This window comes from Podarcis erhardii, assembly GCF_964252035.2.
Source record: "Podarcis erhardii genome assembly, chromosome: 6".
NCBI classification, from domain to species: domain Eukaryota; kingdom Metazoa; phylum Chordata; class Lepidosauria; order Squamata; family Lacertidae; genus Podarcis; species Podarcis erhardii.
Window position 1 is genome coordinate 34,342,860 of NC_138510.1, and position 22,933 is coordinate 34,365,792.

The 22,933-nt window shown below is 44.8% G+C and overlaps 1 protein-coding gene across 50 annotated transcripts in view; it reads right to left on the bottom strand.

The window, feature by feature from the left end:
• IGFN1 (immunoglobulin like and fibronectin type III domain containing 1) overlaps positions 1-22,933 on the bottom strand; it is a 48,524-nt gene that overhangs the window by 11,377 nt on the left and 14,214 nt on the right. Inside the window, exons 2-21 of one of the 50 annotated variants that reach the window (XM_081864851.1) lie at positions 20,790-20,859; positions 19,805-19,927; positions 19,048-19,187; positions 17,935-18,034; positions 16,810-16,857; positions 16,621-16,666; positions 15,553-15,730; positions 14,848-14,964; positions 12,797-12,968; positions 10,588-10,860; positions 9,269-9,799; positions 8,087-9,217; positions 7,631-8,014; positions 7,337-7,378; positions 5,705-7,246; positions 5,101-5,225; positions 4,529-4,670; positions 3,085-3,381; positions 1,282-1,581; positions 901-1,074 (exon numbers count right to left, since the gene is read on the bottom strand). In XM_081864851.1, the coding sequence (XP_081720977.1) occupies positions 901-1,074; positions 1,282-1,581; positions 3,085-3,381; positions 4,529-4,670; positions 5,101-5,225; positions 5,705-7,246; positions 7,337-7,378; positions 7,631-8,014; positions 8,087-9,217; positions 9,269-9,799; positions 10,588-10,860; positions 12,797-12,968; positions 14,848-14,964; positions 15,553-15,730; positions 16,621-16,666; positions 16,810-16,857; positions 17,935-18,034; positions 19,048-19,187; positions 19,805-19,927; positions 20,790-20,808 (5,884 nt within the window). In that variant the 5' untranslated portion in view covers positions 20,809-20,859. Of the gene's footprint in view, positions 1-900; positions 1,075-1,281; positions 1,582-3,084; positions 3,382-4,528; positions 4,671-5,100; positions 5,226-5,704; positions 8,015-8,086; positions 9,218-9,268; positions 9,800-10,587; positions 10,861-12,796; positions 12,969-14,847; positions 14,965-15,552; positions 15,731-16,620; positions 16,667-16,809; positions 16,858-17,934; positions 18,035-19,047; positions 19,188-19,804; positions 19,928-20,789; positions 20,860-22,933 lie in introns of all 50 variants that reach the window. The other 49 variants (XM_081864854.1, XM_081864856.1, XM_081864855.1 and 46 more) reach the window with 49 other exon arrangements.

Genomic DNA, 22,933 nt, shown 5'->3' on the forward strand with positions numbered 1-22,933 from the left:
TAGGATGCAGGGATCTTTTCCCCTATGTGGGGCTCGAACCCACAATCCTGAAATAAAGTCGCATTATGTACTGACTGAGCTGTCCTGCACTTAGGAGACAATGAAGCTGCCAACAACAGTCATCTGTGGGGTGTTTTTTTAACTGTGTGTTGAGAGGGTGGGATTGTTTCTATTTGTTACTGTGGTGTGCATTCTTGTGTTTTTATATTGCAAACTGCCCTATGATCCTTGGATGGAGACATAGAAATTAAAAATAATAATAATGATCCCAAATCCATTCAGGAAATCATATAGTGAGCATGGTGATGCCACAATATGGAGTCAGTCAACCTTGGCTTTGTGTTTGCATTACTGAGAGCAAGGATAATAAAGAGACCTTAACCTACAGTACATTCTTCTAACTAATTTACCTAATTATTTCCCCTACTATAGAAAAAGAAAATAGGTACAGAGATTGATGAGAACATTTGTGGTTAAGTTCAGAAGGGAATTCTAATCAACAAAACTATCCGGTGAGCAAGGTTACTTAATTTAGTAACGTATTTTAGGCAGGAGGTTAAAAGCCTTCACAAGGCAATGAACAAAACATTTAAAATGCAAAACAGTTCATAAAATTAGAATAAAACCAAGCAGCTATTTGAGACACCATAAATTGTCAGCAGAAAAGGGCTTATTATAACCCTGCAAATATATTTTAAAATAGTTTCTACAGCATCATCCTAAAAGCATGAAGACCAGTGCCTTATTTTCCATAACACATATACTCATTTTTTCTTATCCATCGCTTTTATAAGTCGCCATTATGCTTTACCAGACCTAAATTGGCAACCTAAGAATACATCTCAGTGTTCCAGTTCCTATTGTAATGCCCTTTAGCGACTTTGCTCTATGACTGCTTACCTGTAATTGGCACATCAGTGACAGGTGTCCAGCTGTTGCTGCCCTTCTTGCACTTCTCAACGCTGTAGCCCAAGATGCGGGAGTTGCCGGTCTTATGTGGTGCGGCCCATGAGAGTGTGACGGCACCCTTGCTGGTACTGACAATTTTGGGAGGAGCAGGAGGACCAGGAAATGCTGGGGGGACATGCAGTTGCTCATTATTTAAACATTTATACTGCCTGTTAAGACAAGAATAATTTCTAACCATAATTTCTAATTCAGCTAACAAGTACCACTAGCAGATGTCCATGCAATTTAGTTACACATCATTGGGGATCTGATGGGATGTTGAATGTTGGCATGGCAAGCTGACAAACAAACATGCAGAAGGGTCCCTGTTACCTTTGGTAGCAGCCATCACTTCATCAGACTCCAGTGCCTCACTGGTACCTTCGGCATTCACTGCTCTCACTTTGAAGTAATAACTTTTGTCATGTTCCACTTTGTTGGTGGTGAAGACAGTGCTGCTTCCATCGGTCTTCCCCAAGGTCACCCAGGTCTTTCTGCCAACCTGCTGCCTCTCGATAATATAATTCTGGATTGGTTTGCCACCATCATCTTTGGGGGGCTTCCACTGGATAGTTATACTATTTGTGGAGCAGTCCACAACTTCGATGGGTCCCATTGGTGGTTGAGGCTTATCTGCATGGAGGAGCAAAACAGAGCTTATGGGAAAAGGTATTTTGTGTCTGCTTGGTATTGGGATGGTTGCCATATCTTTTGAGTGAAGTGGACAAGATCAATGCAAGGATTCGCGTATTGTGGATAGAAGTTTAAGGTTGGAGACAGATGGAATATCAAAAGAGAGCTCACAATGACTTCTAGTTCTCGTGATGGCTATATCTTACTTCTGGGATGATAGGTAGCATGCCTCTGAATACCAGTTCCTGGGGAACAAAAGTAGGTAAGATCCTCCCTCTATTGTGTGGGCAGGTAGTCCCTCCCCTACATGGCCTTCTCCTTGGCAACGCTTCCCCCAGGCGGGATTGGACAACTGATTGAGGTAGGTGGAGACCTCCAGGTATCCCACCTGGGGGAAGGTGAAGCCAAGCCTGTGTTGATGGAGCCGTTCAAGATGCAGGGGCTGCGTGCGTCCATGCAAAGGTCGCCCCCCCTTTTATGTGGGGAGCGGTCATTGCCCTCATGTCCTGCTTGTGAGCTTCCCAGAGGTACCTGACGCTAGTTGGCCACTGTGGGAAGTGGGATAACAAATCTGATCCAGCAAGGCTCTTCTTATGCAGTGCTGGAAAAATGATCTGTCAGGACTTTTTCTTATACTATTTATCAGTAGCATACTAATGTTAATATATCGTTCTTGTCCCTGTCCACACACTACTGCTGCTACTGCTTCTGGTTTCACATGGGAAATGGAGTGCTCTGCAGCCAAGGTACTTGAATGGGAGGATGCTGGGCTGCTTCCATCTCAACGATCCTGCAGTAGGCACTGTGATTTCCAATAGGAGGAGGCAGCAGTAATGATCAAGCAAGAGAGCAAGCAGGGAGGGGCAAAAATGTTTTATTTTCTGATATGCTAGAGACAGGCATTATTATCAAAAAGCACTTTCTGTGCTATGAACAACCTCTCTCTCTCTGTGTGTGTGTCTTCAACCTTAATCAGAATTGGTGCATGTTCTGCGCTGCAACTACCTGCTTATAGACACAATGTAATAATAAATAGGGATGCGAGTGGCGCTGTGGTCTAAACCACAGAGCCTAGGGCTTGCCGATCAGAAGGTCAGCGGTTCGAATCCCCGCAACAGGGTGAGCTCCTGTTGCTCGGTTCCTGCTCCTGCCAACCTAGCAGTTTGAAAGCACGTCAAAGTGCAAGTAAATAAATAGGTACCACTCCGGTGGGAAGGTAAACAGTGTTTCCGTGCGCTGCTCTGGTTCGCCAGAAGCGGCTTAGTCATGCTGGCCACATGACCCAGAAGCTGTACACCGGCTACCTCAGCCAATAAAGCAAGATGAGCGCAGCAACCCCAGAGTCGTCTGCGACTGGACCTAACGGTCAGGGGTCCCTTTACCCTTACCAATAAATATGCTCTCTATGCTTCAGCTTCCAAATGTGTGACACCACATGCAGGCCTTAAAGGCCCCCATAAAGTTGTCTTATGCCTTATCGCTAACGTACTTGGGGTCTCCTACCTATAACTACCAGCTTGAGAGTAGCTTCAGTGCTTCCACTCTCATTCTTCAGTTTCACTTTATAATCACCACAGTCCTTCCGATTAGCACTGGATATGGAGAGCCGGGTGAAGTTGTCTGAATAGTCAGTGCTGATCCTGGCATCATCCAGAAGTTCCCCTTCATCCTTTAGCCAAGTTGATCTGACTGGCTTCCGGCCTTCAAATGGGATCTTCACTATCGCATTCTTTCCTGCCTTTACTACTATAGGTTCCTTCTTCAGTTTTTCCAGAAGAGCAGAGTCAACATTTGGAGGGTCTGCACATAGAAATAAGAGGAACATGAATTAGCCCCAATATATGCATGCTCTGTGCTTATTATTCTTTTAAATAACCCACGAGCCCACAGGAAATAGTGACGCCTAATATTTTGCCAATGAAGAAGAAGAAGAGTTTGGATTTGATATCCAGCTTTATCACTACCCAAAGGAGTCTCAAAGCGGCTAACAATCTCCTTTTCCCTTCCTCCCCCACAACAAACACTCTGTGAGGTGAGTGGGGCTGAGAGACTTCAGAGAAGTGTGACTAGCCCAAGGTCACCCAGCAGCTGCATGTAGAGGAGCGGGTACGCGAACCCGGTTCACCAGATTACAAGTCTACCACTCTTAACCACTACCTCAGAATTCACAGAATTCTTACTCTTTCAAAGTGCACCTCACTGAAAACTTACTGACAACAAAAGCCATTTGTCACAAATCCAAGTATTTGATGTTGTTTTACTGCTGATAGTGTGCTTAGTACAAGTGATGCTGTCTTCACACAGAGGGCATACAAACAAACTGTAATAGATCCCAGGGATGGGGAACAGGGTCAGAAGCTAAGTGACAGGTAGCAGGAAGCACTGCAACTGTAATGTAGGGAGTAAAGAAACAGGAATAGCAAGCAATGAGCCTAGTCTGATTATTTTTTTTAAGTGTTAAAAATGTGAATTCTCAGAAGGTATCTAAGTGAGTCAAGATTACAGAGTTGCTGCAAGCGCTGTACAACATTGTGGAAGAAGGTACAGAGGTCAAAGAGGGAAAGAGAAATAAAAAAGGAAGGGAAAGTAAACATTTGGACAGCAGGTGGCATGGGAAGAGGTGGCATAGAAATGATGGAAAAGTCATGGGAGAAAAAGGGCAAGAACTAGAAGTGATAGAGAGCCACTGTAGGGAAGTAAGGAGGAAGGGTAATTCGCAATCAAAGCAACTGGGGAGGATTAGATTAGCAGAGCCATTCTGAAATGACCAAGGTTCTCTCTCTCTGCTTTTGAGACAACGAGATCTGGTCTATGTGGATTGTTAATTCAGTGACTTCATCATGCTTTCCAGCACTATGTGTCCCACAAAATCATATAATACTAAGAGCATAATTCAACCAGTAGCAATTTTAGCACCATTTTCTCTACTAGGCTGGACTAGACTTGCCTTCAACAAAAATAGATGCCTCTGTTCGGACTCCTCCAGCTTCGAATTTGTATTTTCCAGCATGGCTATCTTGTACTTCATCTATTAATAGTTTGTGGACTGGGCCCTCCTTCTCAATTGAGACTCCATCCTGGCCTGTTATCTTGCGGGGAGGTAGACAGAAGGTAAAGAAATATTCTCTCTCAGAAATTACATGGAACATTACAGCAAACAGGTAGAGAGAGTCATAAAGTCAGCTATTTTCTCTAAACTGGTTTTAGACACGTCCCATCTTTGGTTGATAACAAGAGACAAAGTTAAGCATTGTGTTCCTCCTGCTTGTTGTCTACATTATGGAAGCTTTATTTCAAGATAAAAAATTAAAGTGAAAAAGATGAGTATAAGACTAAAAAGACATTCTTGAGAAGTTACAGATAGGTAGCCGTGTTGATCTGCCGTAGTCAAAACAAAAGAAAAGAAAAAAATTCCTTCCAGTAGCACCTTAAAGATCAACTAAGTTAGTTCTAGGTATGAGCTTTCGTGTGCATGCACACTTCTTCAGATACACTTCTTGAGAAGTGCTTTCAAGTTACCTTGAACCCATCTTTAAACCAAGTTCCCTCAAGCTGGTCATTGTTGAGGCTGCAAGTTAACACAGCTGGTTTTCCTTTTGGTGCATGGAGGTCAAATAAACCTTGGTTGAAACGGGGATGTGATTCTGTGCAAACAAAAGAGATAGAAGGGACTATTTTTAGAAAACATCTTTAAAAACATGAGAGATGTTATAAACACAAATAAATGAAACAGGGACACAATAAATTACAGTAAGCCCACAACTTACATGAAGGTTCGGAAAAAACATGTAAAACCAGGAATTCTCAGATGACCCTCCACTCACTCTCAGACCACCTTTGCTTGCTTTCTGTGCCCTATCTCATTATCTGGTTCTCTGACTCCAACTCTCTAAAGACACTCGAACACTCTCCCAGGGTGAGTACAAAGGCTGATGGGATTGCCAACTGTTGTTTCCTGCTCTCCTGCTTTTTTCTGACATATTTTAAAAAGCGTATTTGAATTTTCCCCACATTTTCCCAATTTACATATATATTTTTGATCACCTGCATAAGGTTGTGGTCATGTAAAAAAAAGAAGTGAGCATAAGTTGTGGGCTTACTGTGTGCATAAATATATAAATACCTCTCGCATCCTCTTCAAGAAGACTTCCTCCTCTCCCTTTCCTGTCCCTGGTTCTTGAAATATCAGATGAAGTAAGTTGACTGGCATCTAAGTCAGACAGCTGTCTTCGTCTGTCACCAGCATGGGTTCCAGCGTCAGAAAGGCCAGAAGACTGTCCATAGCCTAGGAACTCTTCACCAGGAATGCCTGACATGTTCTCATACAGTGATCCATCAACACCTCTAACTCCGGGACCAACACCAAATCCACCTAGCCTACCATCCCTACCATCCAACCATCCTTCACCACTAAGAACACCAGCACCAGTTCCACTAACCCTGCCATCCTTACCTATCCCTCCTTCACCATAACCCTCACCTGATACACCATACTTGGTGCCAGCTCCTCCAGTTCGATCCATCATGCCACCCATGCCTCCTAATCCAGTGCCAGCACCACCAGCCTCAGTTCCATGTAAAGTACCTGCCTGACCATAAAGGTCACCAGTGCTCCCTACACCTCTTAACCCAACACCACCAACCCCAGGAAGCACACCATCCTTACCATGATGACCTCCACCTCTTATACCTTCTGCACCAGAAAAACCAGTACTGTCAAGCAGACTGTCTGTGCCACCAGCACCACCAAGTCCACCAATGCCTGGTCTACTTGGCATTCCATCCTTACCATAGAGCCCACCAATGCCACCAGCAACACCAGGTCCGCCAGCACCAGCTCCACCTAACATACCATCCTTGCCATAAAGTCCACCTACTCCACCAGCACCACCTACTCCACCAGCACCACCAAGTCCGCCAGCACCAGCTGCACCTAGCATCCCATCCTTGCCATAAAGTCCCCCTACTCCACCAGCACCACCTACTCCACCAGCACCGCCAGGTCCACCAGCACCAGCTGCACCTAGCATCCCATCCTTGCCATAAAGTCCCCCTACTCCACCAGCACCACCTACTCCACCAGCACCGCCAGGTCCACCAGCACCAGCTCCAGCTAACATACCATCCTTACCATAAAGTCCACCTACTCCCCCAGCACTGCCAGCTCCACCAGCACCAGCTCCACCTAGCATCCCATCCTTGCCGTGGAGTCCACCTACTCCACCAGCACCACCAGCTCCACCTAACATACCATCCTGACCATAAAGTCCACCTACTCCCACAGCACCGCCAGTTCCCCCAGCACCAGCTCCACCTAGCATCCCATCCTTGCCATAGAGTCCACCTGTTCCACCAGCACCGCCAGCTCCACCAGCACCACCTCCGCCAGCACCAGTTCCAGCTAACATACCATCCTTACCATAAAGTCCACCTACTCCACCAGCACCACCAGGTCCACCAGCACCAGCTCCACCTAAAACACCATCCTTACCATAAAGTGCACCTACTCCACCAGTACCACCAGGTCCACCAGCACCAGCACCAGCACCAGCACCAGCTCCATCTAACACACCATCCTGACCATAAAGTCCCCCTACTCCCCCAGCACTGCCAGTTCCCCCAGCACCAGCTCCACCTAGCATCCCATCCTTGCCATAGAGTCCACCTGCTCCACCAGCACCGCCAGCTCCACCAGCACCGCCAGCTCCACCAGCACCAGTTCCAGCTAACATACCATCCTTGCCATAAAGTCCACCTACTCCACCAGCACCACCAGGTCCACCAGCACCAGCTCCACCTAAAACACCATCCTTACCATAAAGTCCACCTACTCCACCAGTACCACCAGGTCCACCAGCACCAGCTCCACCTAACACACCATCCTTGCCATAAAGTCCCCCTACTCCACCAGCACCACCAGGTCTGCCAATACCAACTCCACCTAGCATCCCATCCTTGCCATAAAGTCCTCCTACTCCACCAGCACTACCTACTCCACGAGCACCACCTGCTCCGCCAGCACCTCCAGGTCCGCCAGCACCAGCTCCACCTAGCATTCCATCCTTCCCATAAAGTCCCCCTACTCCACCAGCACCACCAGGTCCGCCAGCACCAGCTCCAGCTAGCATTCCATCCTTCCCATAAAGTCCCCCTACTCCACCAGCACCACCAGGTCCGCCAGCACCAGCTCCACCTAGCATTCCATCCTTCCCATAAAGTCCCCCTACTCCACAAGCACCACCAGGTCCACCAGCACCAGCACCAGCTAACATACCATCCTTGCCATAAAGTCCACCTACTCCACCAGCACCACCAGGTCCACCAGCACCAGCACCAGCTAACATACCATCCTTGCCATAAAGTCCACCAACTCCACCAGCACCACCAGGTCCACCAGCACCAGCTAACATACCATCCTTGCCATAAAGTCCACCTACTCCACCAGCACCACCAGGTCCACCAGCACCAGCACCAGCTAACATACCATCCATGCCATAAAGTCCACCTACTCCACCAGCACCACCAGGTCCACCAGCACCAGCACCAGCTAACATACCATCCTTGCCATAAAGTCCACCTACTCCACCAGCACCACCAGGTCCACCAGCACCAGCACCAGCTAACATACCATCCTTGCCATAAAGTCCACCTACTCCACCAGCACCACCAGGTCCACCTACTCCACCAACACCACCAGGTCCGCCAGCTCCAGCTCCACCTAGCATCCCATCCTTGCCGTAGAGTCCACCTACTCCACCAGCACCACCAAGTTGACTAGCGCCAATTGGCAGACCGTCTTTGCCACAAAGTCCACCTATTCCACCAGCACCATCAAGTCCACCAGCTCCACCTAGAAAACCATCTTTGCCATAAAGTCCACCCACTCCACCAGCACCCTCAATGCCAGCTCCACCTAACATACCATCCTTACCATAAATTCCCCCTACTCCACCAGCACCACCAGGTCCACCAGCACCAGCTCCACCTAACATACCATCTTTACCATAAAGTCCACCTACTCCACCAGCACTGCCAGGTCCACCAGCACCACCTAACATACCATCCTGGCCATAAAGTCCCCCTACTCCACCAGGACCACCAGCTCCACCAGCCTCAGCTCCACCTAGCATCCCATGCTTGCCATGAAGTCCACCAGTACCACCAGGTCCGCCAATACCAGCTCCACCTAGCATCCCATCCTTGCCATAAAGTCCCCCTACTCCACCAGTACCACCTACTCCACCAGCACCACCAGCTCCACCAGCACCAGCACCTCCTAACATACCATCCTTACCATAAAGTCCACCTACACCAGCACCACCAGCTCCCCCATCTCCAGCTCCACCTAGCATCCCATCCTTGCCATAGAGTCCACCTACTCCACCACCACCACCTGCTCCACCTAGCATCCCATCCTTGTCGTAGAGTCCACCTGCTCCACCAGCTCCACCAGCTCCACCTAAGATACCATCCTTCCCATAAAATCCACCTATTCCCCCAGCACCACCAGCTCCCCCAGCACCAGCTCCACCTAGCATCCCATCCTTACCGTAGAGTCCACCTACTCCACCAGCACCAGCTCCCCCTAGCATCCCATCCTTGCCATAAAGTCCCCCTACCCCACCAGCACCACCAGCTCCACCAAGCATGCTATCCTTCCCATAAGGATATCCTTCCCCACCAGCACTGCCCAGTCCACCAGCTCCACCTAGCATCCCATCCTTGCCGTAGAGTCCACCTACTCCACCAGCACCACCAAACCCACCTCCTTGCCCACCTGCTCCATTAAGTGTGGAACCACCTGCACCTCCAGATCCAGTTCCTGTGCCACCTAACATAGCATCTTTACCATGCAGTGAACCCATGCCACCCAAACCACCCATTCCTCCACTAACACCATTTCCAGTATGTCCCATATGTTCACTACTACCACCAGGAAATCCAGAGAACTCATGCCCTTCTCCCATGTCTGTCCCCACCCCAGAAAACTGTCCCATCTTCCCATCTCTGTTGGCTCCTCCTCTTCCCAAAAACCCATCTTTTCCTAAGGAACCATAAGATTCTCCTTCGCCAGCTTGGCCATTCTTATACTGGCCATCCTGCTCATCACAGCCTTGTCCTTGACGAAGTTTCTTTGCGCGGTCTTCATCTAGCTGTTTCTTCCGCCATCCAGTTATATCATCACTATCTCCTTCAGTCTGTTTTCTCTTTCCTTTAGCTGCATTGTAAACATATTGCTAGTCAGCTTAAACTAGTTCATAGCCATGTACAAGAAATAAATGGGAAAACAAGGGGGAAACTAATGTAGTACAAAATAATTCTGTTTTAATCAGAACCACATTAAGGAAATAGATGTAATGCCACCCATGGTGTGTGTGGCATTTTATTCTACATCATGATCAATATTATACATGAATTTTGTGTCAGTTTGTTTTAAGTGAAGAAAATCGCCTCTTATTTCCAAATAATTATGGGCATTAACAAAAACAACCAAAATGGCATTATAGGCCACAAATCAAAGTCATGCCCACTAGATTGACTCATATCTTTAACAATGGTATGGACAAGTGAATAAAGGTTAGGGACTATCAATGAATATTGGCTATGGCAACTAAAATGGGTCCTTTATATCACTTTCTGCTAGTGTTGGAGACAGTGTGCTGGTATAGATGAACTGTTGGCGTTTTTACAATTTAACAAAGTTTTCTACAGAACTCCTTTCCTTTAAAACAATGACATTTCTTATACATGTTAAACATGCTAGACAGGAAAGCATAAGCACAATTAAAGGATTGCTATTTAAAGTTACTGGTGTAAGAAATAATGACAATAGGCCATAAGGTTTCTTCCAATATCTATCCCATTTAGATCAGCCTGCACTCCATAGTTGGGCGCTTAACAATCAGTCCTTGGATGTAGAACCCTGAAGTGCTGCTGTGAGGGAATGGGGTACCCCACTTCACAATAGATTATAGTGTGAGAAATAAAGATTAGATCACCACTCACATTCAACCTCAAGCCAGGCACTTGAAGAGCGGTCTCCAATATCAATGGTGTAAGTCCCCTTGTCAGAGGCCTGGGTGTTTTTGATGATTAGGCGATGAGTGAGGCCATCTTCCGAGACCGAAATTTCATACTTGTCATTGGACTCTAGAATACGGTCTCTGTGCAGCCACGTAGCGTTGGAGCAGGGTTCGTAGAGAGTGCACTGAAAGACAGCATTTCCTTGCTCGTGGCATCTCACCTCACCAAGAGGATAGCGAAAACTTACTGGGATGGCTGCAATACCAAATTGATGTTAAACAGACATGCAACAGATTCTGACCGCAGGGCAGCTTTGGAAGAGCAGTGAGATGGATGGAACGTGGGGAAACCCAGTTCCATTCAGCAGCGAGTGAGGGCTTAGTATCTGCCTTCCAAAATTACCCAAACAAATGCTAAAACCTGAACAGAACTTCCAGCCCAGATTTGGCAACAAAGCACCCTGATAGCCTGATATGGACTGCATGTGAAAACCTCCAAGAAATTTATCTACTCTTATTTATGCAGCAATTTTTAACCCTCAGAGTTTACATTAAAGCTTGTGAGATGCTCTAATGGCAGCTGGGGCTCCATATCTAGACTGTAGCTAGGTGCTATCATGTTTTTGTTTTTTGGTAAAATGAGGTCATAAAACCTCATGTTTGGTAAAATATGCACAATTATGCAATTAGAAACCAACCCCTTCTGGCTTCTAATCAAGTTCTCAGCCGACACAGCATCTTTCTATTAATGCTGAGCTCAGTCACAAAAGTGACAGCTGCTTCACATCTTATGAGACATTTGATCCAACATGGGTATAAATCCCTGGCGTGTGTGTTTATGTACAATGTGCATCAAAAAGACACAACTGATACACGAGGTTACAGTTATAGCCTTAAAAAGAATAACACGTAAAGAAGCCCTGAGGCCTTAGTTTGAACATTTGTTTTCATTGTTAATTTTTGTTGTTAATTTTTGACACTAGTCAGGTGGCAATCCTATGCATCCTTCCACCCTGAGGGTGAACACAGGACTTGCTTCTGAGAGACCATGCATAGGGTTGAGCTGTAACTTTGAGATTTAATTACAGCTGAGACTAGGGGTGTGCAAGAATCCCCCCGGTAGTTATTTCGCTTTTGTTATTAAACCTTCACTCATATAGTGATTCATTAATTGATAATCACATTCATTTTCATTATTATTTAATTCATTGTCATTATTCTCATTTGTTCTTGGTTTCCCCCTGCCTTCTATGGGACATCCAGTGGCACTTCTTCTCCTTGTTACTCTGTGTTTTCCAGTTGGTATGAAAATATCAAGCATTTCATTCCCTTTCTAAGGAATCAGACCTTAGAATCAGACCTGCTAAATTTCAGACAGATAGGAAAAAGGGCCCCTGTTTCATGCTCAGTCTATGTATCAACTAATCTCTCTCTGTCAAACTACAATGGTACCTTGGTTCTTGAACTTAATCCATTCTGGGAGTCCGTTCAACTCACAAAACTGTTTGAAAACTAAGGCACGGCTTCCAATTGCCTGCAGGAGCTTCTTGCACTTAATCGGAAGCCACATCAGACATTCAGCTTCTGAAAAACATTTGCAAACCAGAACACTTACTTCTGGGTTTGCGGTGTTTGGGAGCTGATTGGTTCGACAACTAAGCCATTCAGGAACCAAGGTACCACTGTACAAATCATTAACTCATCTACACTCTTGCTTCTCCCATGCCCGGAAAGCATGGGTCTGGGTGGTTTTCTGCTTCTCCTGCACTTTCTAAGCATGGGTGTGAGCGGTTTTGCCCTTGTCCATTCTTTAGCGATAAATCGGAGAAACCATGATTGGCATTTGCTCCAATTTAGCAGTAAAGACATTGTGTTTTTCCAGGGGAAAGCAAGTCTGGATGAGCCCTTTGGAAATGTGGAAGTTAGGAAAACTACCGCAGGTCAACCAATAATCTTCATCTGAGCTATACCTGCTGTTAGTAGGAGATGAATGGTTCCAAACAAGTCATAAATGAGCAATGAACGAATATATGACATTTGGAATTCATCTAGAACTCTGGCATTTGTTTCTTCACTAGTAATATCAAATGAAATGAGTGGCCCCCATTCATTTCATTTTTTCCCATAGGTTATGAAACAAATGCACACCCCCTCTAGGTTCTCTGCACAACCCCATGGTCATGAAGCCTTACATTCCGCTTCCAGCTCAGTTGAGAAAACATCTACATCTTCTACTTTGATCTGGTACACGCCAGCATCTTCTGGCTGCAGATCGTTGATGATAAAATTGTACTTTTTGCCAACCTGTCGCAGGCAGTGCTTTGTGTTTTCACTGTCAAATCCAAAATTGATCATCTGGCCATCCTGAAGGGAGGAAGGAAAGAGAATAAATTCACAGGAAGGTCAGAATCATCTTGCAAACAATATAAACCAAAGTCCAAGCAAAATGATCCTTGTAAATTTCCATTTGCAACAAATTGACAGGTGACAAAGATTTGAAGCCACTATAATTGGGAATCATTGGTGGCCCCGCCAAAAAAACAAGCTAACCAGAGATTTAAAATGAACACGGATATGTAAATATTCGTAAATATTGAGTTTTGAGAATTTGGGCTGTCAGCATCAGGAATAGGTATTCATAAGAACATAAGAAGAGCCTGTTGGATCAGGCCCATGGCCCATCTAGTGCAGCATCTTGTCCTCAAAGTGGCCAACCAGTTGCCTGTATGAAAGCAGCAAGCAGGACGCACCCAAGCACTGTTAGTTTCTGTTTTGCCACTGAGCAGCTGCTTGGAGTCACAGGACTCTGTTTACATTCCAGAGACCTTCCAGTCTCACGGGAAACGAGATGGGATGTGACGTTAGTGGTTTCCTGTTTCCTTTGTTCCTTTGTTCCTTTGTTCCCTTGTTCCTTTGTCCAGTTGCTCTCTGCTTCCATAGAGAGAGGATGTCTTTTCTGTCTGCATAGCTTAGAAATAAACTCTTTATAATGTAGCCCAAACCTCTCGTCTCTTTCCTGTGCTGGAAACTCTGCTGAAGAATGTGCCTTGGAGCCTCATCAAAGGCTCAGGTCATTAAACACGTCGGGAGGTGATTCCGAAGACTCAGGGGAAGAAAATGAGCTTTATCAGCTTTGCTGAGTGGAGATCCCAACAAGCACAACAGCACTTTCTTCTGCTGTTTCCAGCAACTGCTATTATTGCCTCTGACCATGGAGGCAGAGCAAACCCATTGATAGATCCTCCATAAATTTATCTAATCCTCTTCTCTTTTTTTGTTAAATCGTTTTTATTAATTTTCCAATAAAAAACATCCAATTAACATATCAAGTAATAATCCAATAAAAATATAAAAACTAAAATAAAAAAGACCAAATTATCATCCAAATTATAATTATTACTTTTTCAGGGCTTCCCATAGTCTGGACCTTGAAGCGTATCTCCAATTCTCAATCCTGCCTCTCCTCGTTGTTTCCATATTTTCCACACCTCAATTTTAATGCTATAATAAGCAGGACCCACCCAAGCACAACAGCACTTTCTTCTGCTGTTTCCAGCAACTGCTATTATTGCCTCTGACCATGGTGGTAGAGCAAACGCATTGATAGATCCTCCATCAATTTATCTAATCCTCTTTTAAAACCACCCTAGTTGGGGGCCGTCACCACCTCCTGTGGGTGAGAGTCTCATTGTTTAACTATTTGTACCCCATCCTTCTAACTGGGTTGCCCCAGCCACTCTGGGTGGCTATGTGCTACATGAAAAAGTACTCTCTTTTATCTGTCCTAAATCTTCCAACATTCAAGTTCACTGGATGTCCAATGAGGACTTTTTGTTATCCAGTTTCAACATGCCATGCGTAACTTCTGTCTTGTCACCTCTTACCTTTGCTCTAAACTAAAAGGCCCAAACTCTACCTCTCACCATGGGAGAGTTGTTCCATCTGCTGTTCCTTTTGACTGCCCCTTTCTGAACCTTTTCCAACTCTACAGTATCCTTTTGGAAGATTATTGTGTCATTCTTACGCCTCCTAAAGAGGAAGATGTAGATGCCATGCTTTCACTTTAACACATTCCCTTCTGAAATTTGTTTATACTGTAGGACTATATATATACTGTATAGTATACCATGGAGTCAAGCAGTGCTGCTATACATTTCTTGGTTTCTCTCCGAGCTACTTAGCTCCAGTTCAGCCCAGATGTCTGATATGGTACAACTCTGTGACTTGACTTAACCTTCCTTACCTTGTATAGGTAAATTCTACTTTCCGGATTTTTCAGTTCCATCTCTAGGTCAAATGAAGCATTTCCTTGCACCTCATTGACTCTGACATGCCTCAGGTTTCTGAGGTTGAGTAGATACTGTAAAGAGCAAAGGGGAGATGAAAGCACAGGGATATAATAAGGGATTTCAAGGACTATTAACACTGCTTAAATGGGGTACCGCCTGTTCTGAGGACAACCAAGTCAATTATCTCAACAGCAGCAAGTAAGATTACCGTTTCAATGCTTTTTAGATAAATCTGGGTGCTCTCCTTTCTAAGGAGAATGTGCTGTGGAAAACAAGCCCAAGCCTTGTGGCAAGTTCACTATAATATTCAGAGCCTTGGCAATAAAGTTTTATATTTCATCTGTGACTGGGTTATTTAATCCATATGGGACCTTCAGAAAAACTTACTCAATTCTGAATTTGTGACACAGATAACATCATAATTCAGCGGTAAAGCATCTACTTTGCAGGCAGAATTTCCCAACAACAGTCCTCAGGCATTTCTAGATAGGACTGTGAGAGATCCCTGCCTTCAATCTGCTGGCAGCCAGTGTAGAAAATACTGAGCCTGGTGAACCAATGGCCTGACTCAGTATAAGACAGTTTCTTCTTCTTTCTATGAAATGCAACAAGATGAGGATTTGCCTCCCTAGATTCTGGTGTTAAAGAGATAGCCTTACCTGTGCCTGCTTGTCCTCTCTCTCCTTCTTCATCTCCTGAAGCTTCCTCAGCATCCCACGGAAGTCAACAATGCCATACTTCAGGCAGATCCTTTCATAATCTTTCTTATCTGCATTCAGCAATAACTGCCAGATCTGTTCCATATCAATTTCCTTCTTTGGAGCACTTGAAGGTGTTCTGAGAGAGTTAAGTACCAGGAAGAGAAACCCTGATTATATGTGAATAGCAGGAGACATTTTCTCAATATGTATATGTGGTGGGGTGTTTTTTGGGGTGGGGGGTTGCTTTTTATTCCAAACCCTCTTCAGAATCTGAGGTAAATCAACTAGGAACATACTAGTAGGACTCCATTTGTTTTCTTTGGAACATATTACCTGGGGAGATGTTGGGTCTCCCACCATTTGGAATCATGAAACAGTAATTTATCAAGAAGATGTTTTAAACCTATCTGTACACACAGTATTTATTATTCACTTATTACATTTATAGTTCCCTTTTCTTCCATGGAGGTCACCGTGGTAGACACAGTTTACCCCTTTTATCCTCACACAACCCTGTGAGGTAGTTTAAGATGAGAGACTGCCACTGGCCCAAGGTCACCCCATGAACTCCATGGCTGAGTGGAGATTCAAACTCTGGCCTCCTAGGTCCTAGTCCAGCACACTAACCAATGCACCGCACTGGCTCTCCTCCTAATATTTACAATCTTAAACAAATGGTAAAACCAGAATACCACATTGATGTCCCACCCTCCCACCCCCAAATTTACTTAAGCAAAAAGGTTATAACTTCAGGAGAAAGAGATACAAAAAAACTGCAAAGCAAGACCCAATTGTATAAGGAATCATAAACTACTGACATCTATTGGGGACTGATCCCTATTACTGTCAGAAGCAAGATATCTGCTTATTATATACTGATGTTCATGAACATTTTCTGGAGAATATCTGTTTATATACTGCCCTCTGCAAGTGGGACTTGGGACTGTCAGCCATATCATATTTTTTAGAAGACAGGGACCCCCTTCCCCCTACTTTATAAAACAACCTGTTCTTGGAAACACTCACCGTTTCTTTAATGTTTTTCTGAAGTCCTGCAGCTCCTTCTTCAGGTCTGTAAGATTTTTTAAAGAAGAATTGGCATGCAGTGAAAATGGAGCTTCCTTAACCCAGAGCTTAATAAGAGCGTTGATGTGGTCGATGTATTATCAAGTGGCAAAGTCTTGGCTTGGGAGCCTCCAGACCGATGCAGCTTACCTGTCTGTGGTGCAGAAGAAGTCTGCTTCGCTTTCTTCTTGAAGCCGACTGATCAGTTACGGCAAGAGAAGAAAGGTGAGGAGGGAGAGAAATCAAGAAGGAAGGAGAATTCCTTAATTAGCCATGTAGTTGCAGGAATGCCTCCTCTAAGCATTGACAGTTGTTACAATTTAGATGTTAAGCACACTCAAGCCTCACAGAATTCTTAGGGCTTAAGTGTACAGTTCATACTTATACTGACTTCAGTGACACAAGCATGGTTCTCTTTGTATTTGTCGAACTGGGAAATGCATCATCTATGTTTCTCATTTAAATATTCTATTAAAACATGACATTCAAATGCCTAATGGCAATTACAGTAATAGAGAAAGCCCTTTGTTGGCCTGTAGATTTTAATGGGTATCTTTTATGAATAAGAATACCTATAGTTGCATTATACATATCATACTGGATATTTTTTTTCTTTCTGAATGGCAGCAGTTCTCCAGGGTCTCAGGTCACTCACATCATTTGCTTCCTGATCCTTTAAACTAGAGATGCCAGAGGCTGAACTGGGAAACTTCTCCATGCAAAGTTATGTGCTCTACCACTAAGTTATTGTCCCTCCCATACTTATTATTTGCATTAATAACGCCATCCTATGCATACCACTGAGCCTAGGGCTTGCCGATCAGAAGGTCAGCAGTTCGAATCCCTGTGACGGGGTGAGCTCCTGTTGCTTGGTCCCTGCTCCTTCATCCTAGCAGTCTGAAAGTATGTCAAGTGCAAGTAGATAAGTAGGTACCTCTCCGGTGGGAAGGTAAATGGTGTTTCCGTGTGCTGCTCTGGTTTGCCAGAAGCGGCTTAGTCATGCTGGCCACATGACCCGGAAGCTGTACGCCAGCTCCCTCGGCCAGTAAAGTGAGATGAGTGCCACAACCCCAGAGTCGTCTCCGACTGGACCTAATGGTTAGGGGTCCCTTTCCCTTTTTATGCATACATACTCAGAAGTAAGTCTCATTGTACTCAGCGGTGCTTTCACCCCTGGTAAGCATGTTTAGGATTGCAACTTAAGTAATAGTTGGTCCTCAGTGCCAAAGCAGTATTGTTTAGGCTGACAGCAACATGCTACCTTGACTAACCTACCCTGTATGATCTTGAGACCAGCAGTGCAGGCGGCTTCCCCATACTCATTCACAGCGGTGCAACGGTACAAGTCAGCATCATCCGCAGTGATTTTGTTTACCTTTAAAGAGAAAAGAGAAATGGAAATCAGTGCAGAAAATTGATTATTGTTGTATTCGCTCAGGTCCTGCTTGCCGGTTTCCCACAGGTGTCTGGTTGGCCACTATGAGAACAGGATGCTGGATGAGGTGGGCTATTGGTCTGATCCAGCAGGCTCTTCTTCTTCTTCTAAGATGCTCCATTTTTTAGGGAGAAGATTCACCAGTCCTTGACATTTTACTGCATTAAAGATTAAACAGTACATTCACAGGAAGCTGTGTATATACCATACATTAAAGCACACAACTCGCCCCCCCCTCAAAGCATCCTGGGAACTTCAGTTTACCCATCGCAGAGCTAAAATTCCCAGCATGCTTAACAAACTGCAGTTCCCAGAATTCTTTGAGGGAAGCACATTTAGATCATAGAATCATAGAGTTGGAATGGGGCCAAAGGGTCATCTAGTCCAACCCCCTGCAATGCAGGAATCTCAACTAAAGCATCCATGAGAGATGGCCATCCAACCTCTGCTTAAAAACCTCCAAAGAAGGAGAGCCCACCACCTCTCATGGGAGTCCATTCCACTGTCAAGCAGCTCTTACTGTCAGAAAGTTCTTCCTGATATTTCTTGCAACTCGAAGCCATTGGTTTGAGTCCTACCCTCCAGAACAGGAGAAAACAAGCTTGCTCCCTCTTTCATGTGACAGCCCTTGAGTTATTTGAAGACGGCTATCATATCTCCTCTCAGTCTCCTCTTATCCAGCCTAAACCATACCCAACTTCCTCAGCTGTTCCTCATAAGGCTTGGTTTCCAGACTCTTGTGGTTCTTGGTCGCCCTTCTCTGCACACGTTCCAGCTTGTCAACATCCTTCTTAAATTGTGGTGCCCAGAATTGGACACAGTATTCCAGGTGAGGTCTCACCAAGGCAGAATAGAGTGGGACTATTACTTCCCTTGACCTGAACACTATACTTCTGTTGATGCAGCCTAAATGTATAGTGTGTACATAGCCATAGATAGCAGTTAATCCTCACCTGCAGGATAAACTCATTTGTGGCTGGACTGAATGATATCTGGTATTTCTGAGGATCATCCACTGCCTCATTATTGCGTTTCCAGAACACTTCTGGTTTTGGTTCACCCTTGACCACAGCTCTGAAAATGGCATTTTTACCTTGGAGGAAAACAGAAGGGAAATGTTTCATTAGGAAGCAGAAATCAACAATAAAAATGGATGATGTAAAGGAATTCCCCTTTGAAATATTTGCCATGTGTTTTCTAGTTCCCTCCTAAAGCGGTCCAGCAGATGCCTTAGAAACACCAAAAATAGTTGGTTATTAAGCTGAGGCTCCAATACTCCACCTCATGAAAAGAGAAGACTCCCTGGGAAAGACCCTGATGTTGGGAAAGATTGAGGGCACAAGGAGAAGGGGACAACAGAGGACGAGATGGTTGGATAGTGTTCTCAAAGCTACCAGCATGAGTTTGATCAAACTCCGGGAGGCAGTGGAGGACAGGAGTGCCTGGCGTGCTCTGGTCCATGGGGTCACAAAGAGTCGGACACGACTAAACGACTAAACAAAAATGTTTAGTTTGCTTGCATTGTACTTTCATTTGCATTTGTTCACTTAAAAATCCCAGGAATTTAAAGGAAGAGACTCTCTCCACACAGCCCGCCCCCCCCCCCCCCGGATATACAACGGGGCTAGTTCTCCTCTCTTCCTCCAAAAGAGGAGGAATTTGCTCAGCTATTCAAGAATTGTAATCATCAGTTCTTAGGCGATGCCTCACCTTCCTGTAATGTTAAGGTAATTGGCTTCCGCTCAAAGTCAGGTGTGCTGCACCCTTTCGGAATGTCCTCCACAAACTGTGTGATAGTCACTCCAGGGACGGCCGATCTCTTCAGAGTTTTAACTGCAAAGTAATAAATATTTACTGGAGGTGGAGCAAGAGGACATTTATTAACTGAAACTTTTCTAATAGCTCAAATCCCATTATGCTAATTACCACAAGGCAGCAAGCTCGAAAGATAATTAGACTGTAAATGTCCCCCCACCCAAAAATGCGGTGTTTTGTTCTGACTTCTTTTTGAGAAAACATTTACTGAGCACCTGAGAGAAATAAATCTAGCCAACTTTAGGTGTTTCCAGATGCCTGTTTATTATGAGACTGCTGCTCCTCTTCCATGCAAGATGTTGCTGTTGATTGTTGTTGCACTGTTTGCACAATATTGTGGGCTTCAACATGCCAACCCATCCTCTCCTCACCCTTTAATCCAGATTTATTCTTTTGAGGAGAAATCCATTAAGAAAAGAAAAAAAATGCTGCCTGTGACCCATTTGCAAATTACCGTATTTTTTGCACCATAACACTCACTTTTTTCCTCCCAAAAAGTAAGGGGAAATGTCTGTGCGTGTTATGGAGGGAATGCCTACGGGTGGCATGCCTATGGATTTTCCTCCTCTAAAAACTACGTGCGTGTTATGGTCGGGTGCGTGTTATAGAGCGAAAAATACGGTAAGTCCCATTCTGGAAACACACTTTGTATCTTCCATTCCAAGGCCAAAAAGAGATCCTTTGGAAGTAATTTTGGGTATCGTAAAATACAAACATTACTCCCATTCTAGAACATAGCTGTCAACTTCTCCCTTTTCTTGTGAGGAATCCTATTCGGAATAAGGGAATTTCCCTTTAAAAAAGGGAAACGTTGACAGCTATGTTCTAGAATGTCTGTGTAGTTGAGGCTCTGGTCTGCCATGTTGCTTGCCTCTCTCACCTCCCCTCCGGCCTGCCATTCCTCTTCTGGCAGCAACTGGAGCTCAGCAGGAAAACCTGATGAATTCCTCCTGCAGATAAATGGCAATCACCTATTAGTATACATGGCTGGGGGACACACTAGCAATAACAATAACAGCAATAATTTTATTATTTATATGATGTTGTTCTTGAAGTGTGTGCACCCAGGAAGGCTGCAGAATGCAGACCATTCGTATAATAAAAGGGTACTTGTGATAACATGGGTCTAGGGCCTCAAAACCTCTGCACCCCACGCATGAGAATTTCACACGCACACAAATTCTCCTCTGTGTTAGTTTTTAGATCCAATTTTGTTTCTCCTTAGATGGAGAATGATTGCTGGGGCTATAGGAGCCACAGCAGAAATCAGTACTGTGCTATTTGAGACTAGAAGGCTAGTCTCAGAGAAACTCATATAGCTCCCAAATGGACAAATGAGGATCATTTTACTCCTTTGGATGAAGTACAATAAAATAAACCAGGAACAAAGAAATAGGCTCTTTGAATGTTTGGCTTTGGCTGCCTTGGCCTGCCTGCTGTTGGCTGCCTGCTGTTCCAGGCAGAATTATAACTGAAGAAATGCCTATCGCTGCTTGGAAATAAAAGCACTAGGTGGTGCTAGAGAGATCGTTCAGAATCAGAAAATGACGGAAAGTTGTTTGTTGTGCCAACACCATCTCAAAATGAGGGTGCATGGCAGATGTTTGTGTACCCTTCCGATGATGTTCACATAGTCTGCCTTACAAATTAAGGATTACAGAAATAGATTTACAAATTTCTATCTGAGAAAAAAGAGAGGCAGATGCTGACATTTCAGAGGAAACCATGAAAATATTTATATTTCACCAATCTGCTGACATTCCAAAGTCATCATGCCACTTTTTCAAAATGTTTTTAGAAAGTAATGTGCTCAATCAGAAATCGAGGGACTTCTAATCTAAGCAATAACTTGCATACCCTATGAAAGAGAGCATCTTGCTGACTTTCTATGGAAAAGTGTCCCCCAAATGCCACTTACGGTGGGACCATTCAGGTAGTAGTAGTAGTAGTAGTAATAATAATAATAATTTATTATTTATACCCCTCCCATCTGACTGGGTTTCCCCAGCTACTCTGGGCGGCTTCCAAGAAAATATTAAAATACAATAGTCCGTAAAACATTAAAAGTTTCCCTAAACAGGGCTGCCTTCTAAAAGTCTGGTAATTGTTTTTCTCTTTGACATCTGGTGGGAGGGCGTTCCACAGGGCGGGTGCCACTACTGAGAAGGCCCTCTGCTTGGTTCCCTGTAACTTGGCTTCTCGCAGCGAGGGAACCACCAGAGGTCCCTCGGTGCTGGACCTCAGTGTCTGGGTGGAACAATGGGGGTGGAGATGCTCCTTCAGGTATACTGGGCCGAGGCCGTTTAGGGCTTTAAAGGTCAGCACCAACACTTTGAATTGTGCCCGGAAACATACTGGGAGCTAATGTAGGTTTTTCGAGACTGGTGTTATGTGGTTTTGGCGGCCGCTCCCAGTCACCAGTCTAGCTGCCGCATTCTGGATTAGTTGTAGTTTCTGGGTCACCTTCAAAGAGCGCATTGCAGTAGTCCAAGCGGGAGATAACTAGAGCATGCCCCACTCTGGCGAGACAGTCCGCGGGCAGATAGCGTCTCAGCCTGCATACCAGATGGAGCCCTAGACACAGAATTGACCTGCACCTCCATGGACAGCTGTGAGTCCAAAATGACTCCTAGGCTCCGATTTCCCCTTTGTTATTTATTTCGGTTCTGGAGGTGCTCTTGAACTTGATCAGAGGGGACCGGTTGGTGGAAGGGATTCAGGTCGGAGCGAAACAATATAAATTGAAAGCTTTTGCAGATGACCTAGTTTTGACCCTGCAGGAGCCAGAGTCTAGTACGAAAAGAGTATTACAATTGATACAGGATTTTGGTCGGGTGGCGGGATTTAAATTAAACAAACAGAAAACTAAAGTGTTGGGAAAAAATTTGACAGATATAGAGTCGGAACGGTTTCAGAGAGAAACAGAACTAACTATGGTTAAAAAAGTAAAATACCTAGGGGTAAACATAACAGCAAAAAACCTGAGTCTATTTAAGGATAATTATGAAAAATGTTGGTCTGAAA